The sequence below is a fragment of the Chlorocebus sabaeus genome, chromosome 23 (assembly GCF_047675955.1).
Source record: "Chlorocebus sabaeus isolate Y175 chromosome 23, mChlSab1.0.hap1, whole genome shotgun sequence".
In the NCBI taxonomy this organism is placed as follows: domain Eukaryota; kingdom Metazoa; phylum Chordata; class Mammalia; order Primates; family Cercopithecidae; genus Chlorocebus; species Chlorocebus sabaeus.
In genome coordinates this window covers 13,951,937-13,971,464 of record NC_132926.1, presented here as the reverse complement: position 1 = coordinate 13,971,464, position 19,528 = coordinate 13,951,937, and the positions used below count along the sequence as shown (strand labels likewise).

General features: G+C 45.5%; 1 protein-coding gene across 7 annotated transcripts in view; it reads left to right on the top strand.

The window, feature by feature from the left end:
- WWC1 (WW and C2 domain containing 1) overlaps positions 1-12,271 on the top strand; it is a 173,304-nt gene extending 161,033 nt beyond the window's left edge. For 4 of the 7 annotated variants that reach the window (XM_008015248.3, XM_073010531.1, XM_008015253.3 and 1 more), the window contains 4 exons: positions 3,675-3,767; positions 7,568-7,819; positions 10,339-10,463; positions 11,448-12,271. In XM_008015248.3, coding sequence (XP_008013439.2) covers positions 3,675-3,767; positions 7,568-7,819; positions 10,339-10,463; positions 11,448-11,514 — 537 coding nt within the window. In that variant the 3' untranslated portion in view covers positions 11,515-12,271. The remainder of the gene's footprint in view (positions 1-3,674; positions 3,768-7,567; positions 7,820-10,338; positions 10,464-11,447) is intronic. The other 3 variants (XM_008015251.3, XM_008015250.3, XM_008015249.3) reach the window with 3 other exon arrangements.
- Positions 12,272-19,528: the final 7,257 nt, after the last annotated feature.

Sequence of the window (19,528 nt, the reverse complement as noted above, 5' to 3'; positions counted from 1 at the left end):
TCTGGTTCCCTGTTTAAATGGATTTACCTTTAAGTGACCCTTTTCTAGGATTGGCATCTTCAAATAACAAAAAGCACCTGTCCTAGTTAAATAAGCATCTGTAACACACCAAGCACTATGCTTCCACTTCCCATATTTTATCATTCGTACCATTTCTAACCCTGCAAGATCACAAATTAAGAGATTCCCAGTCAATGGAGATCACATGCCACAGGTAGAAAGGGCCTTTTTTTTTTTTTTTTTTTTTTTAGCAAAGTCATGTATTTTTCCTTCTTTGCTTTCTAGCTGGCCCACTTCAGCTCAAGCTTATGTCTCTTTTTATAAAACTTACTGAAGGCTACAAGATGTAGCCAAGAGTACAACATCATGAAGATTTTCTATCATTTCCTCTAAAACTCTGCAGGCATGGAGACTGTCTGCTGAGGCGTAGCAGGGAACTATTTAACCCTTTGTTTTGCACCCACAAGATGAGCATTACCAAATTTCCAACAGAGACATGCTGGGGCTATGCTATGCCTCCACCCTGCCCCCTCCACAGCCAGCTCCACGTGTCTCAGTCTGTAACTGATAGCATTCTACTTCCTGCCTATACAGGTCAGGGTTTTTCATTGCAAGCAATGGAAATGGACAGTGAGCAGTATATGCAGGAAAATTTGGGGGAAAGTAAATTGAGGAGCTCACACACTCATCATAAGGCTGTAGAACCAGCCTCAGAAATCAGGACCTAGAAAGGCCAGACCACAGCCAAAATCATACCACAAAGCCAATCAGGTGACACCTGCACCAATGCTGCCACAAAACCTGGCCCCAGCCGGCCCCACTGCTGCCCCTGGCATGCAATATTTATGCCTCCACCAGTTTCCTGTCCCAGCTGGCATGGAAGCTCTGGTCACTGCTGCCACTGCCACTACTTACCATTAATGGCTTTTCCCTGAGATAACAACAAACCTGGCACATCTGTAGAATGCAGGTGAGAAAGAGTGGCCTGTTTCAATTCAAGAGGCATAGTAACAGACTTGGATGCAAGTCACCAGGTTGTGATTCAAGGCCTGGAGCATTTGCATCCAACTGACAGAGGCTAGTCCTGTGCCTGCCTCTAGCTGCAAGGGAGGCAGTAAAAGCAAGGTTCTGCTACTTTCAGCTTCATCACTGGGGGGTGGGCTTTGTTTCCCACCAAGTCATAAGGTGGGGTTTTCCCACCCACAGGATGGGATTTCAAATGCTAATCAGCAACACTTCCAGCACCCGCAGCCAAAAAACATATTTTCTGTGTCATCTAATCTTACAGCCCTGCAAGGTGAGTTGTGTGAACACCATTTTATGGACACAGAAGCTAAGACTCAAAAACTCAAAGCACTGTGCTCTAGGTCACACAGCTACTAAGTGCAAAGCTGGGAGTCCAACTCCAAAGCCTGCAGCCTCTTTGTTGCTCAGAGCCACCTCCTGAGGGGCTTCCTCTGGCCTCGTTGGGTCTGATTGTGAGTAGCCCCTTATGCTGGCCTCTGCACAAAAGGCATCCCCTGCTGAGTGGCTCCCTTGTTTGGTCTTCATCTTTGCCTGTGTCACTTGGTTAGTTTCACTGTCTTGAGTTCCCCCACTGAACTTGAAGTCCAGGGGCCATGAATTACCCTTCCTGCAGCTCTCCTCAGCCCCCGTGTATTCATCTGAAGTGCTGCCACATTTTTGGGTTGATCAACTTTGACCAAATGGACACAGCCCGTCCTGAATTCTCATTCCTGAACTAGTTTCCTGTGACTCTAAATGATTTCACTACTCTCTGCATCAGTATGCATTGAAGTATCTTTATATTAGAGAAAGCTAAATTCAAGGACTTAATGTAGCTTCTGTCTCTCTTTTATATAATATAGTCTTTAACACATAAACAACTACAACTTAAGGATCAATTATCCCGATACCCATTTCTGTTCGGTAGGACACATATCCTTTAAGTGCCACCACTGGATTAAAATAATGTAGAATAAAAGGCTGGGCACAGTGGCTCGCACCTGTAATCCCAGGATATTGAGAGGCTTAAGTGGGAGGATCACTTGAGCCCAGGAGTTTGAAACCAACCTGGGCAACATGGTGAAACCTTGTCTCTACAAAAAATACAAAAATTATCCGGGCACAGTGGCATGTGCCTTTAGTCCCGGCTACTTGAGAGGCTGAGGCGGGAGAATCACTTGAGCCCGAGAAGTCAAGGCTGCAGTGAGACGAGATAGTGCCACTGCACTCCAGCCTGGGCGACAGGAGTGAGGCCCTGTCTCAAAACAAAAACAAAAAAAAGAAAGAAAAGAAAAGAAAAATACCGCTTCTGGTACCACATGCAACCAGTTTACGTGAACCTACCCCAGTTGTCAAGATGGCACACCCTTCCACCTGCACATGAGTTTCATCTCTGAGCCCTAACTGCAGGCTAGAGCCAGGAGAGCTGGTGGCCTTGGAACCAAACAGACGGGCCTTGAACTCTGGTTTTGATGCTCCCTAGCTATTCAACTTTACAAGCTTCTTAATCTCTCTGGGCCTCAGTTCCTATCACGTTAGAAATGTTTGAGGATTAAATGAAACTGTCACTAAAGCACCTGGCATGCAGCAGGTGCTCTATCCATGTGGCAATCATTATTTTTACTATTCAGCGTCTGGTGCTGGTTGAAGCCCTGCCTAGCCCAGTGGCTATTTCATCAGTCTGTCCCTGGAGTTGCTGTGTTTGTCAGCTTAGCAGGACTATTAATATCATTATCACAAGTAATTATCAATAACCACAGAAACAGCTTCTCAAGAGACCTGCAGCAGTGAAATGACAGCTGCTAGACACACAAGCACAATAGCATCGGCCTCTGGCAACCCCACCGACTTTGGAAATAGGACTCAGAAAGAACTCCCCACCCTGCTCCCACCTCCCAGGGGTGCTGTCATCCTACCCACTCTCTCGTGCTCCTCGGGGGGCGGGACACACTCTCAATACAGAAGCTTCCCATCCTGACTGTAGGCCTGATTTCCGGTCTTAGATGGGGAATACTAGCCCTCTGGGGGGAGTATAGATAACTCAGTGATTGAGGGGATGCCCACAGGAAAGTTACGATCTGCCCCATTATCTCTAAGGATATGGTCCCTGAGGCTTTGCCTTTAAGCTGCCCTTTTCTTTTTTAAATATCAATCTTGACAGCGGCTCCATTTAAGTCAGTAAAGGCAGTCTCTGTAGACACCAGGGAAGAGTTGATACAAAAATGCCCTTTGTGTAGTAGGTCAAGAGGGCAGTATACACTGAAGTCACACTGCCCAGTGTCCAGCCCTGCTGTGCGACTGACCAGCTTGCCAACCTTGGGCCAGTTCTGCAACCCCTAAGCTTCTGTCACCTCATTTGTGAAATGGATTTGCTCCTATCACATGGGGTTGTTGGAAAGGTTCAATGGGATGTTCGTGGCATTTAGCATCCTGCAGATACTAGCCTGGAGATGAAGCAGTGTGCATCATGCATACTACATGCTCAATGAATGTTCACTTATAAAGAAAGGAAAAGTCAGAATGAAACCTGGAACAGGAAAGTCTGGGCGTTTGTGGAAGGAGAGGAAGGACTGTGCTGGGCGGAGGAACCTGACCTCCCTCTGGGCTTCAGTGCACCTTCCGGAATGCACTCTGACCATGTTTAACATTCCGCGATTTTTCTCTTGCAGCTGAATCGGAGTGATAGTGACAGCTCCACTCTGTCCAAAAAGCCACCTTTTGTTCGAAACTCCCTGGAGCGACGCAGCGTCCGGATGAAGCGGGTAAGAGTCACCTCGAAGCTATTTTTCTGCTCCTCCCCCATTGCCCCAAGCCCTGTGTCCTGCACACACATCTCCTGATGGCTGGCCATTTCTCCTCAGCCACTGGCTTGAAAAATGTTGCTCTCGCAAGCATGCTGGTATTTGCGAACAGATGTTTGTGAACTATGAGGCCTGTGTAGCCACTGGGGAAGGTGCCAAAGGGTAAATGTATTTGTCTTATTATGACAAATAGGTTAGATGAGAAGTGTGTACACTTGGCCTTGCCTTCTTAGATAGAAATCAAAGTCAGTAAGAACTGACCAACCCAGCTGGGCACAGTGGCTCACACCTGTAATCCCAACAGTCTGGGAGGCTGAGGTGGGAAGATTGATCACCTAAGGTCAGGGGTTCAAGACCAGTCTGGCCAACATGGTGAAACCCCATCTCTACTAAAAATACAAAAATTAGCTGGGTGTGGTGGTGCGCACTTGTAGTCCCAGGCTGTACTTGGGAGGCTGAGGCAGGAGAATCGCTTAAACTCAGGAGGCAGAGGTTGCAGTGAGCCAAGATTGTACCACTGCACTCCAGCCTGGACGACAGAGTGAGACTCCGTCTCAAAAAACAAAAAAAGAACTAACCAACCCAACATGTCACAGTCATCAGTCAGAGAGCATCATCTGACAGGAGCCTTCCTCATGCAAGACTCTGCTCAGTGTGTCTGTCATCCAGGTCCCGTGACCCTCCTGCTGGCAGAGAAGCTTTTTCGAACCTTTTTCGAACAAAAGGTGCTCAGAAGCCTCTGAGCACCAGCCTGAAGCAGGGAAGCCCAAGGGAAAAGGCTGCAGATTTGCCCTGCAGAAGCCTCCTGGCCTTTCCTAGTGGAGACTGAGTTGACTGATCTGGATGGGGTAGGGGTAGGCAAAGGAGCGACCCCTGATTTGTGTTTGACCACTAAGGGCTGCAGCAGATGCGGGGGGCCCTCCCCACTTTGGGCTTTCAACACAAGTTTAAAGCAGTTCTGTCTAATGAGTTTGCAGAACTGGAAGAAACCAGGAGCCAGAATGTCAGAAAGAAAAAAAGAAGAAAGAAAGCAAAGCAAAAGAGAGCATGGAGGGAAAAGATAGTGCCAACAGCCCCCAGTAGGGGCAGGCACCCCCTCCTCCTGCACTGCTTGCTGACAGCCAGAATCTGATCCTTTGCCTGACATCCTACACCCTAACAAGTCTGAGGGGGAGCTGGAGAGAGCAAGAGAGACACAGCAACGCAGGAGAGACTGCACAGGGAAGGGAGAGTGAGTGGGTGTGGGAGAAAGTGGACGTGGCCTCAGGTGACGGAGACAACTGCCCACTCTGGGTCCCCCACCCCAACCCCCTCTTCTGTAGCTGGCTTGTACTGCAGTCTCTGGAGCACCAAAAGTTACCTAAGGAGCTTGGTGACAATGCAGATTGCAAGGCCACACTTCTGACCATTTAATTCAGGCAGCTGGCATGGGCCCTGAAAACTGCATTTTAACAAAGCTCCTTAGGAGCTTCTGGAGCAGATATTCATGATCCACCTCTGCAGAAATGCCTCTGATCTCCTACTTGCTCCCCCTGCATTTCCCACAGCTCCCTTCTAAGGCAGGCCCCACAGAAGCAGGCCCCCTTCATCACCCCCTGTTCCCCTTATCCAAGAGGATGACTTACTAAGGGAGCCCCTGATGGTGGGTCTGAGCCCACATTTCCCTCGGGTCGGGAGAGTCCAGAGGCTGAGCCTGGGCCCTTGGGCACTGCTCCTTGCTTCCACGCACTGCCTGAGCTGTGTTCTCTCTACTGCAGCCTGCCCAGCTTCTGAGACTGGACATGGGTCAGACGAAGCAAAAGAATCTTTATTTGTTGCTCTGAGTACTTGAGCCATGTAGATCACTCAGCTGAATTTCCTTGATCCTGCTCGTTTTTAAGCACAGAGCAGACCACGTTCAACCTAGAAGAGTGTTCTAGAAATTCTTCCTAGAGCTGTCTTATGTTCCTAATAGTATGCTTGCCAGCCTTGCAAAATGAGACTAGGTCTTATGGTAATGCTTCTTATGCTGTGTCTGAGATCTCTTTATTGGTCATTGTATTTGTTTTCTATTGCTACATAACAAATCACCACAAACTTTAACAGCCTAAAATAATACAAATGCCTTACCTCACAGTTTCCGCAGGTCAGGAGTTCAAGCACAGGTTAGCTGAGCCCTCTACCCAGGGTTGTAGCAGGCTGAAACCTCTAAGTGTTAAATGGCCACATCCTCATCTGGAGTCTTGACTAAGGAAACATCTGCATCCAGGCACTGCCTCCAGTTGTTGGCAGAATTTATTGCCTTGTAGTTTCTTGCTAGCTGTCAGCTGGGGGGTTGGGGGAGCATTTTCAGCTCCTAGAGTCACTCTCAGGTTTTTGCCCTGTGGCCATCTCTACAACATGCTTTATTTACTTCTTCAAGGCCAGCAGAAGAGCCCAGCCAGGAAAAGCCCAGGCCGTCTTTTAGGGGCTTACCTGATTAAGTCAGGACCATCTGGAATAATCTTCCTTTTGATTAACTCAAAGTCAACTGATTAGTGGGAGTGATAGTTCATATTCACAGGTCACATTGGAATTGAAGGAGAGGAGATTATACAGGGCATGTATATTAGGAATGGGATTTGAGAAACCATTTTAGAATTCTGACTCCCATAGTTGTGAATTACTGGTTTTTAATCATTAGTGATTTGTGATGGGAGGAGAGTTAATGGTCAAATTAATCAGGGTCTTTTACATACAGATAACTGAAGAAACTAACTCAAATACAGCTTAAAAATGAAAGAGGGAATTTGTTGTCGAATTTAATGAAGAAATCCAGGATGTTGAACTACCTTCAGGCATGGCTTGATCCAAAGTTTGAAATGATGTCATCAGGCCTCAGCCCCCTACTCATGGCGTTGCTCCCTCTGTACAGCTTAATTCTCAAACAGGTCACCCCACAAGTAAAGATGATCATGATTAGTCCCAGGTTTATATCTTGAAGGCTTAGCAACATCGGTGTAAAGACATTGCCTCTTTTCCAAGCAGTTCAGCAAAGTGCCAGAATGGAGTATTAATGGTTGGGCTTTGATAACATACTCACCTCTGAACCTGTCACTGAGATTCAGATTGGCCAGGTTCAGGTCACATTCCTATCCCTGATGCCCCACACAAACCAGGTGGATTGAGTGCAGAGGAGGAGATCTCCAAGGGAAGGTGAGGGCATTGTTACTCTAAGGCTGGGAAAACAAACGCTGGACAAGCAGAAACAATAGGGGCCCATTATAGGAACACAAAATCAAGAAGACATGACTTCTGCCCTCAAGCGGGAACAGACCTGTACTGGGGAAACAACTTTAGAACAGTACAGTGACAGGAATCGGTAACTGAGAACGTACATATGGAGGGTGCGGAGAGTACTGCAACTGGCACAGTGTACAGAGAGGGCAGGTGGGGACTGCAGCCAGCTCCCTGGAGTGGAACTTCAACTTTACCATGCATGCCCGCCCTGTGGGACTTAACCTCTGCAAGCCTCCTTGGTGCAGATGATAACCCTCAGGACCTCCTAGGTTTGTGAACATGAAACGAGGTTATGGAAATGAAGTGCTTAGTACCATTCCTGGGACATAATAAATGCCCAGTAAACATGAGCTGAATGGGAGAATTCACAACAGGCTTCCCAGGGAAGGGGAAGCCCCATTCAGAAGGAGTGGATGCCTACAGATAAGCAAAGAGAGCGTATTTGAGGGTCAGAGGAAGGGGCTGGGTGGGCTCAGTGGGCAGAGCTCTAATAACAAGAGAAGCCATCCCCACCCCTACAGCCTTCCTCGGTCAAGTCCCTGCGCTCTGAGCGTTTGATCCGCACCTCGCTGGACCTGGAGTTAGACCTGCAGGCGACAAGAACCTGGCACAGCCAACTGACCCAGGAGATCTCGGTGCTGAAGGAGCTCAAGGAGCAGCTGGAACAAGCTAAGAGCCACGGGGAGAAGGAGCTGCCGCAGTGGTTGCGTGAGGATGAGCGTTTCCGCCTGCTGCTGAGGATGCTGGAGAAGCGGGTGAGTGCAGCCTCGAAGGCAGGGGAGTCCTGCGCTCTGCCCCAAAGAGTCAGGGGCCACTGCCCCAGGGAAGAGAGGCCAGAGCTCATGATGCATCCTACAATTCCCACCACAGCTTCCACTGAGGGTGTTCCACCCATCCCTCGTTCCCATCAGCAGAGGGATCCAGGAATCCCTTTGCCTACTCAACGTTATGAACCTTTCACCTGGCTGCAAGGCCCATTTACTGCATTTGTTGATGTGTTTTTGTATGCAAGCCCTTACTGTTCACACATGTACTCATCATGCAGCTCTTCATGAAATACATTGGGGACCCAATCTGTGCCACAGCACCCACTTTAACAGAGTAACAATAGGACACTGACCTGCCTCGGTGCCTGCCCAGGAAATCCCACAGGGCAGCCCTTGCCAAAGGAGGAGAAGGGCTGGTCACACCAGGGCCTTCTGCTAACAAGGGTGCCCTGGAGTACAAGTCTGCTAGCACCTCTGCCCTGCTACAATAAGTTTAAGGGATTTAGGGGTTGATCAAGGAGAAAAATATAACCTCAAAATGGTGTTAGCACACAAGTTTTATATTAGCTGTGCTTTTTTTTTTTTTTTTTTTTTTTTTTTTTTTGGAAGACATATTTTCTCTCTGTCGCCCAGGCTGGAGGGTGGTGGTATGATGGCTTACTGCAGCCTCTATCTCCCAGGCTCTATCGATCCTCCCACCTTAGCCTCCTGAGTAACTGGGATGACAGGTGCATACCAATATGCCCGGCTAATTTTTGTATTTTCTGTAGACATGGGGTTTCACCATGTTGCCCAGGCTGGTCTCGAACTCCTGGGCTCAATCAACCCACCTCGGCCTCCCAAAGTGCTGGGATTACAGGCGTGAGCCGGCGTGCCTGGCTTGCGCTACACTTTGACAGGTTTGCATGCCGGGGAAGCCCCTCACAGCATGAGACCTTCCAAAGGTGCTGGGGCTACTGCCCAGTGTGGAGGAAGGCAAGGGAACTCCCAGGGGAGAGCTGGGGAAGAGGGGCCATCTAGGTTAGGTAGCTCTGCAGCACAATGGGGAGTCTCTGGGTCAGGGAACTCCAAAGCACAGCAGCAGCTTGGGGTCTCTTACAGGTCCAGGCTTTATCTATGGCTAGCGAGTCGTTGGGTACAATTTCACAGGGTATGCGAAACTGGAAGGTTGTATATTTGAAAGTTGCTTATTTGAGTTATATTTAAAACAACTGGAAGGGTAAAAATTTGAGTGTGGCACCAGCAGGCTTTTAAGGTCCCAACAGGTCCCGGACTGCCATGAAGAAACAAACAATATAGGGCCAATATCCAAGGGCCATTCTCTACTCCTTTATGAAAAATAATACCTGCCACTCTGTGATCACCACCCATGGCAAGAAAGACCTTTGCTAGTTCTCTCTGCACACAGCCAGTCTCGCTGAGAGTACCTTACAGAGGGTGCCTACCTGAACTGTCAGGACCATCAGCTGAAATCTCAGTGCTCAGGGCAGGTGGTGATGCCCTACGGCAGGAAGATCATGCTGGACTTCTTAGGCCTGGACTGATGTGGGAGCTTCAGACTGACTCTGGCAGCTCTGAAGTTCCAGAAAAGTTTATTTCTTTCTTATTTATACCCTGTTTACTTATAAACAGGATTATAACAAGAGCATTGAGGGGAAAATAGAAAATTGGAAGGCTTGAAGGAGGAGAGGGAATAAATATATCCCAAACCTAAAGTAACCTAATAATAGGTATTATATTGATCTTTGAGCTTCCTGGTAGCCAAGGCAAAAAGAGATCAGAAAACAAGTGCCTATGTGCCCTACCTTAACACTTGATCTTAGTCAAAAGACTGAGAAGTAATACGTGCCCTGACTTAAGAAAAACAAACTGAGAAAACTTAACCTTTCAAATAGTAAAAAAAAAAAAGTAACATCTATGACTTCTAACAAAGAACCATTGAAATGATGGCTTTATTTACCAAAATTCTGTCTTTGTGCAATGTTTTCAAGTATATGGTACATGGATATTTTAGGGCTGTCTGTGGTTTGTTCTCAAAAGTGTTTGCATACATTTACATTAGGAAGAAGGGGCATAGTGTTATATCCAAGCCTCTTAAGAACTACTGCATGGCTTGGGACTGGGTTTCCACCACTTCTTAGTAGTCTGACATTAAAGGAATTTCTTACTATGCTGGAGCCTCAGTTCCCTGGGTAAAATAGAGGTAATAACGTCTACCTTCCTGGGTGGCCTGAGGATTAGAGGTAGTGTACATTTCACCAGGCAGCCCTCATCTCCTCAATTCCTCAGATCCACACAGGTATTCTGTTTCCTGGCCCCAAAAATCTAGTCACTCAAACAGATGATTTGAGCACTTCGCATTATGGTTCTGAAAGAAGTGGATCCCACGGGGAGCAGGAGTGAGGGTGCCGTCCCTACAGGAGCCCCCTCCATTGTGATAGGGAGTTCTCCTTGCCCCTTTCTGAAGGACCCCTCCACTGACTCAGGGCCCTGCTTGCTTTGCCCAGCAGATGGACCAAGCAGAGCACAAGGGTGAGCTTCAGACAGACAAGATGATGAGGGCAGCTGCCAAGGATGTGCACAGGCTCCGAGGCCAGAGCTGTAAGGAGCCCCCAGAAGTGCAGTCTTTCAGGTAAGCAGAGGGCCCCGACAGCCCCCTCTCCCTTTCTCAGCCAACCCACGGCCTTAGTCTTCTGTCTGTGGTCTTACTGCTCCCATGCCTTGCTCACAGAGCACTGGCTTTCTCTGTAACAGATGTTCATCCTCTGCCAAGCCATCCCTGGCGATCCATGAGCTCTGCAGCACTCTTCCCCCGGCTGTCTTTATCAGTCCCCACACAACTCGAGCTAATTTGTTAGATCCTCTTGTTTAATGAATGAGCCACCTGCTCCAGCCTTTCCTCGTAGTGTTTTCATCGCTGGTAATTGTGGAGGGTTGGCTGAATGATAAATAAGCCTGTGGGTGATGGATGCTCGCTGGGCCTCCCTGGCTCTGCCTGCCACCTGCTAGGATCCCAGGGAGGTGCTTTCTTGCCATGCCGGACCCGGATGTATTCTTGGAGGGTCCCAAATGCCATTTGGCCTGGGCCTCCCACCCACGGAGGCCCTAGCATTTAGACTTCTGATGTCCTCTCAGATAAGGTACACATGTTTGTGTATGTGCTAAAAAAAATTCCTTTGTGGAATATAAACATTTAAAATGTACATTTGTACAAGTATCTTTGGGCATCTCTTAACTTTTTAACAAATTGAGAATCGAAACAAACAAACATTGGAAGTGGCCCAAGGATCCTTTTAAACTCTGAGAAGCCTCTGATTTGATTTGAACTAAGGGTCATTGTTCATGCTAATGGTCTTTAAAGCAGTGGTTCTCAACCAGGGGTGATTTCTCCCCTTCCCCCTGGAAAATTTGGCAATGAGCATGCATTTTGGGTTGTCGTAACTGGAGGTCAAGGATACGGCCAGCATCTAGAGGGTAGAGGCCAAGGACGTTGCTACATATTCTACAGTGAATGTATAGGACAGCCCCCATGACAAAGAATTATCCTGCCCAGAATCTCTGTAGAGTAAGGTTGAAAACCCCTGCTCCTGCTCTAAAGGGATCATCTCTCTTATAGGGAGAAGATGGCATTTTTCACCCGGCCTCGGATGAATATCCCAGCTCTCTCTGCAGATGACGTCTAATCGCCAGAAAAGTATTTCTTTTGTTCCACTGACCAGGCTGTGAACATTGACTGTGGCTAAAGTTATTTATGTGGTGTTATATGAAGGTACTGAGTGACAAGTCCTCTAGTGCTCTTGTTGGTTTGAAGATGAACTGATTTTTTAGTTTGGGTCCTACTGTTGTTATTAAAAACAGAACAAAAACAAAACACACACACACACACACAAAAACAGAAACAAAAAAAAAAAAACCAGCATTAAAATAATAAGATTGTATAGTTTGTATATTTAGGAGTGTATTTTTGGGAAAGAAAATTTAAATGAACTAAAGCAGTATTGAGTTGCTGCTCTTCTTAAAATCCTTTAGATTTTTTTCAGTTTGTACAGCTCCACCTTTTAGAGGTCTTACTGCAATAAGAAGTAAAGCCTGGGGGACGGTAATCCTAATAGGACGTCCCGCACTTGTCACAGTACAGCTAACTTTTCCTAGTTAACATATTTTGTACAATATTAAAAAAATGCACAGAATCCATTGTTGGGGGGAGGGATTCAGAGGTGCATCCATGGATCTTCTTGAGCTGTGACGTGTTTTTATGTGGCTGCCCAACGTGGAGCGGGCGGTGTGATAGGCTGGGCGGGCTAAGCAGCCCAGTCTATGTGGGTAACAGGCCACGCTGGTCTCAGATGCCCAGTGAAGCCACTAACATGAGTGAGGGGAGGGCTGTGGGGAGCTCCATTAAGTTTTATCTCCATCAATAAAGTGGCCTTTCAAAAAGAATCTTCCTCTTGCTCTCTTTTTCTTTCCTACCCCTCACTTCATCTGTTTCCCTGATTTTTAGTCTCCCCTTTCCAGTCATTTCTTTCCCACCCATCCCGAGTCCTGGAAACATTTGTTTTTTTGTTTTGCCCACTGTTTTCATTTGCTCATGAAATTAAAATGACAGCTCGGCTCATTGGGAATCCACATGCCCAAGTTAGATTGGGGATATGCTCTCTGTACTGTCGCCTTCCATGGAATTCCACCCCACCCAATGAGAACTGACTTCACCATTTCTTCATATGAGCATCATTCTGTGTCATCCCTAACCCAGGGGTAGTAGATGCTACAGCTTGTGCTTCATGCTGCTCCTGTGGCCCCTATCCCTACCCAGCTCAGAGCTTTGCAGGGTTTATTGCAGACAATCAGAAGTCAGCTTCTAACAAATAGCAACAGCCACAAATCTCTTCCTCCTTTCTCTCTGACATTACCCTGTGCAACTTTTCTCAGTCTGTTGCACCACCCAGCAAAGCATGTTGCACCAGCTATATCAGAATCACCTGGGGCAGCCTATTAAATATACGGACTATTGAGACCATCCTGGCTAACACAGTGAGACCCTGTCTCTACTAAAAATACAAAAAATTAGCTGGGCGTGGTGGTGGGCACCTGTAGGCCCAGCTACTCGGGAGGCTGAGGCAGAATGACGTGAACCCGGGAGGTGGAGCTTGCAGTGAGCCAACATTGCACCACTGCACTCCAGCCTGGGTGACAGAGTGAGACTCAAAAAAAAAGAAAAAAAAGGGCGTGCCCAAGATGGCCGAATAAGAACAGCTCCAGGCTCCAGCTCCCAGCATGAGCGACACAGAAGACGGGTGATTTCTGCATTTTCAACTGAGGTACTCGGTTCATCTCACTGGGGCGTGTCGGACAGTTGGCACTGGTCTGCAGTGCAGCGTGACCGGCGAGAGCAGAAGCAGGGCAAGGCATTGCCTCACCTGGGGAGCTCAAGAGGGAAGGGAATTCCTTTTCCTAGCCAAAGGAAATTGAGACACACAACACCTGGAAAATTGGGTAGCTCCCACCCTAATACTGCGCTTTACCAAGGGTCTTAGCAAATGGCACACCAGGATATTATATTCCACACCTGCCCAGAGGGTCCCATGCCCACGGAGCCTCCCTCATTGGTAGCACAGCAGTCTGAGATCTAACTGCAAGGTGGCAGTGAGGCTGGGGGAGGGGCATCCACCATTGCTGAGGCTTAAGTAGGTAAACAAAGCTGCCGGGAAGCTCGAATTGGGTGGAGGCCACCACAGCTCAAGGAGGCCAGCCTGCCACTGTAGACTCCTCCTCTAGGGACAGGGCATAGCTAAACAAAAAGCAGCAGAAACCTCAGCAGAGGTAAATGCCCCCGTCTGACAGCTTTGAAGAGAGCAGTGGATCTCCTAGCACAGAGGTTGAGATCTGAGAACGGACAGACTGCCTGCTCAAGTGGATCCTTGACCCCTGAGTAGCCTAACTGGGAGACATCCCCCACTAGGTGCAGACCGACACCTCACACCTCACACGGTGGGGTACACCCCTGAGACGAAGCTTCCAGAGCAAGAATCAGACAGCAACACTCTCTGTTCAACAATATTCTATCTTCTGCAGCCTCCGCTGCTGATACCCAGGAAAACAGGGTCTGGAGTGGACCTCAAGCAAACTCCAACAGACCTACAGCTGAGGGTCCTGACTGTTAGAAGGAAAACTAACAAACAGAAAGGACACCCACACCAAAACCCCATCAGTACATCCCCATCATCAAAGACCAAAGGCAGAGAAAACCACAAAGATGGGGAAAAAGCAGTACAGAAAAGCTGGAAATTCAAAAAATCACAGCGCATCTCCCCCTCCAAAGGAATGCAACTCATCACCAGCAACAGAACAAAGCTGGACGGAGAATGACTTTGACGAGTTGAGAGAAGGCGGCTTCAGTCGATCAAACTTCTCAGAGCTAAAGAACTACGTAACCAGCGCAAAGAAATGAAAAACCTTGAAAAAAGAATGGATGAATGGATAACTAGAATAATCAATGCAGAGAAGAACTTAAAAGAACTGATAGAGATGAAAACCATAACACAAGAACTACATGACAAATGCACAAGCTTCAGTAACTGACTCGATCAACTGGAAGAAAGAGTATCAGTGATTGAAGATCAAATGAATGAAATGAAGCGAGAAGAGAAGTGTAGAGAAAAAAGCATAAAAAGAAATGAACAAAGTCTCCAAGAAATATGGGATTATGTGAAAAGACCAAATCTACGTCTGATTGGTGTGCCTGAAAGTGACGGGGAAAATGGAACCAAGTTGGAAAACACTCTGCAGGTTGTCATACAGGTGAACTTCCCCAACCCAGTAAGGCAGGCCAACATTCAAATTCAGGAAATACAGAGAATGCCACAAAGATACTGCTCGAGAAGAGCAACTCCAAGACACATAATTGTCAAATTCACCAAAGTTGAAATGAAGGAAAAAATGTTAAGGGCAGCCAGAGAGAAAGGTTGGGTTACACGCAAAGGGAAGCCCATCAGACTAACAGCAGGTCTCTCGGCAGAAACTCTCCAAGCCAGAAGAGAGTGGGGGCCAATATTCAACATTCTTAAAGAAAAGAATTTTCAACCCAGAATTTCATCTCCAGCCAAACTAAGTTTCATCAGTGAAGGAGAAATAAAATCCTTTACAGACAAGCAAATGCTTAGAGATTTTGTCACCACCAGGCCTGCCCTACAAGAGATTCTGAAGGAAGCACTAAACATGGAAAGGAACAACAGGTACCAGCCATTGCAAAAACATGTCAAAATGTAAAGTCCATCGATGGTAGGAAGAAACTGCATCAACTAGTGAGCAAAATAACCAGCTAATATCATAATGACAGGATCAAGTTCACACATAACAATATTAACCTTAAATGTAAACATGCTAAATGATCCAATTAAAAGACCCAGACTGGCAAATTGGATAAAGAGTCAAGACCCATCAGTTTGCTGTATTCAGGAGACCCATCTCACATGCAGAGACACAGATAGGCTCAAAATAAAGGGATGGAGGAAGATCTACCAAGCAAATGGAAAACAAAAAAAAGCAAGGTTTGCAATCCTAGTCTCTGATAAAACGGACTTTAAACCATCAAAGATGAAAAGAGACAACGAAGGCCATTACATAATGGTAAAGGGATCAATTCATCAGGAAGAGCTAACTATCCTAAATATATATGCACCCAATACAGGAGCACCCAGATTCATAAAGCAAGTCCTTAGAGACTTACAAAGAGACTTAGACTCCCATACAATAATAATGGGAGACTTTAACACTCCACTGTCAACATTAGACAGATCAACAAGACAGAACGTTAACAAAGATATCCAGGAATTGAACTCAGCTCTGCACCAAGCAGACCTAATAGACATCTACAGAACTCTCCACCCCAAATCAACAGAATATATATTCTTCTCAGCACCACATCGCACTTATTCCAAAATTGACCACATAGTTGGAAGTAAAGCACTCCTCAGCAAATGTAAAAGAACAGAAATTGTAACAAACTGTCTCTCAGACCACAGTGCAATCAAACTAGAACTCAGGACTAAGAAACTCAATCAAAACCACTCAACTATATGGAAACAGAACAACCTGCTCCTGAATGACTACTGGGTACATAACGAAATGAAGGCAGAAATAAAGATGTTCTTTGAAACCAATGAGAACAAAGATACAATATACCAGAATCTCTGGGACACATTTAAAGCAGTGTGTAGAGGGAAATATATAGCACCAAATGCCCACAAGAGAAAGCAGGAAAGATCTAAAATTGACACCCTAACATCAAAATTAAAAGAACTAGAGAAGCAAGAGCAAACACATTCAAAAGCTAGCAGAAGGCAAGAAATAACTAAAATCAGAGCAGAACTGAAGGAGATAGAGACACAAAAAAACCTCCAAAAAATATATGAATCCAGGAGCTGGTTTTTTGAAAAGATCAACAAAATTGATAGACCGCTAACAAGACTAATAAAGAAGAAAAGAGAGAAGAATCAAATAGATGCAATAAAAAATGATAAAGGGGATATTACCACCAACCCCACAGAAATACAAACTACCATTAGAGAATACTATAAACACCTCTATGCAAATAAACTAGAAAACCTAGAAGAAATGGATAATTTCCTGGACACTTACACTCTCCCAAGACTAAACCAGGAAGAAGTTGAATCTCTGAATAGACCAATAGCAGGCTCTGAAATTGAGGCAATAATTAATAGCCTACCAACCAAAAAAAGTCCAGGACCAGACGGATTCACAGCTGAATTCTACCAGAAGTACAAGGAGGAGTTGGTGCCATTCCTTCTGAAACTATTCCAGTCAATAGAAAAAGAGGGAATCCTCCCTAACTCATTTTATGAGACCAACATCATCCTGATACCAAAGCCTGACAGAGATACAACAAAAAAAGAGAATTTTAGACCAATATCCTTGATGGACATCAATGCAAAAGTCCTCAATAAAATACTGGCAAACCGAATCCAGCAGCACATCAAAAAGCTTATCCACCATGATCAAGTGGGCTTCATCACTGGGATCCAAGGCTGGTTCAACATACGCAAATCAATAAACGTAATCCATCATATAAACAGAACCAACGACAAACACCACATGATTATCTCAATAGATGCAGAAAAGGCCTTTGACAAAATTCAACAGCCCTTCATGCTAAAAACTCTCAATAAACTAGGTATTGATGGGACGTATCTCAAAATAATAACTATTTATGACAAACCCACAGTCAATATCATACTGAATGGGCAAAAACTGGAAGCATTCCTTTTGAAAACTGGCACAAGACAGGGATGCCCTCTCTCACCACTCCTGTTCAACATAGTGTTGGAAATTCTGGCTAGTGCAATCAGGCAAGAGAAAGAAATCAAGGGTATTCAGTTAGGAAAAGAAGTCAAATTGTCCCTGTTTGCAGATGACATGATTGTATATTTAGAAAACCCCATTGTCTCAGCCCAAAATCTCCTTAAGCTGATAAGTAACTTCAGCAAAGTCTCAGGATACAAAATCAATGTGCAAAAATCACAAGCATTCTTATACACCAGTAACAGACAGAGAGCCAAACCATGAATGAACTCCCATTCACAATAGCTTCAAAGAGAATAAAATACCTAGGAATCCAACTTACAGGGATGTAAAGGACCTCTTCAAGGAGAACTACAAACCACTGCTCAGTGAAATAAAAGAGGACACAAACAAATGGAAGAACATACTATGCTCATAGATAGGAAGAACCAATATTGTGAAAATGGCCATACTGCCCAAGGTAAGTTATAGATTCAATGCCATCCCCATTAAGCTACCAATGACGTTCTTCACAGAATTGGAAAAAACTGCTTTGAAGTTCATATGGAACCAAAAAAGACCCCACATTGCCAAGACAAAAGAACAAAGTCAAAAGAACAAAGCTGGAGGCATCACGCTACCTGACTTCAAACTATACTACAAGGCTACAGTAACCAAAACAGCATGGTACTGGTACCAAAACAGAGATATAGACCAATGGAACAGAACAGAGCCCTCAGAAATAATACCACACATCTACAGCCATCTGATCTTTGACAAACCTAAGAAAAACAAGAAATGGGGAAAGGATTCCCTATTTAATAAATGGTGCTGGGAAAATTGGCTAGCCATAAGTAGAAAGCTGAAACTGGATCCTTTCCTTACTTCTTATACAAAAATTAATTCAAGATGGATTAGAGACTTAAATGTTAGACCTAAAACCATAAAAACCCTAGAAGAAAACCTAGGTAATACCATTCAGGACATAGGCATGGGCACGGACTTCATGTCTAAAACACCAAAAGCAATGGCAGCAAAAGCCAAAATTGACAAATGGGATCTAATTAAACTAAAGAACTTCTGCACAGCAAAAGAAACTACCATCAGAGTGAACAGGCAACCTACAACATGGGAGAAAATTTTTGCAATCTATTCATCTGACAAAGGGCTAATATCCAGAACCTATAAAGAACTCAATCAAATTTACAAGAAAAAAACAAACAACCCCATCAAAAAGTGGGCAAAGGATATGAACAGACACTTCTCAAAAGAAGACATTCATATAGCCAACAGACACATGAAAAAATGCTCATCATCACTCGCCATCAGAGAAATGCAAATCAAAACCACAATGAGATACCATCTCACACCAGTTAGAATGGCAATCATTAAAAAGTCAGGAAACAACAGGTGCTGGAGAGGATGTGGAGAAATCGGAACACTTTTACACTGTTTGTGGGACTGTAAACTAGTTCAACCATTGTGGAAAAGAGTGTGGCAATTCCTCAAGGATCTAGAACTAGAAATACCATTTGACCCAGCCATCCCATTACTGGGTATATACCCAAAGGATTATAAGTCATACTGCTATAAAGACACATGCACACGTATGTTTATTGCAGCACTATTCACAATAGCAAAGACTTGGAATCAACCCAAATGTCCATCAGTGACAGACTGGATTAAGAAAATGTGACACATATACACCATGGAATACTATGCAGCCATAAAAAAGGATGAGTTCATGTCCTTTGTAGGGACATGGATGCAGCTGGAAACCATCATTCTCAGCAAACTGTCACAAGAACAGAAAACCAAACACCGCATGTTCTCACTCATAGGTGGGAACTGAACAGTGAGATCACTTGGACACAGGAAGGGGAACATCACACACCGGGTCCTATTGTTGGGGGTTAGGGGGAGGGATAGCGTTAGGAGATATACCTAGTGCAATTGACAAGTTAATGGGTGCAGCACACCAACATGGCACATGTATACATATGTAACAAACCTGCACATTGTGCACATGTACCCTAGAACTTAAAGTATAATTTAAAAAAAAGTTTACCTAATCATCTGAAAATAATTTAAATTAACATAAAGAATAAAGTTGAACACTCAACAGATAAAAAGAAGAAAAGAAAATGCAGACTGGCTGGCACAGTGGCTCACGCCTATAATCTCAGCACTTTGGGAGGCCGAGGCAGGCAGATCAACTGAGGTGGGGAGTTCAAGACCAGCCTGACCAACACTGAGAAACCTCATCTCTACTAAAAATACAAAATTAGCTGGGCATGGTGGTACATACCTGTAATCCCAGCTACTCGGGTGGCCAAGGCAGGAGAATTGCTTGAACCCAGGAGGCGGAGGTTGTGGTGAGCCAAGATAGCACCATTGACT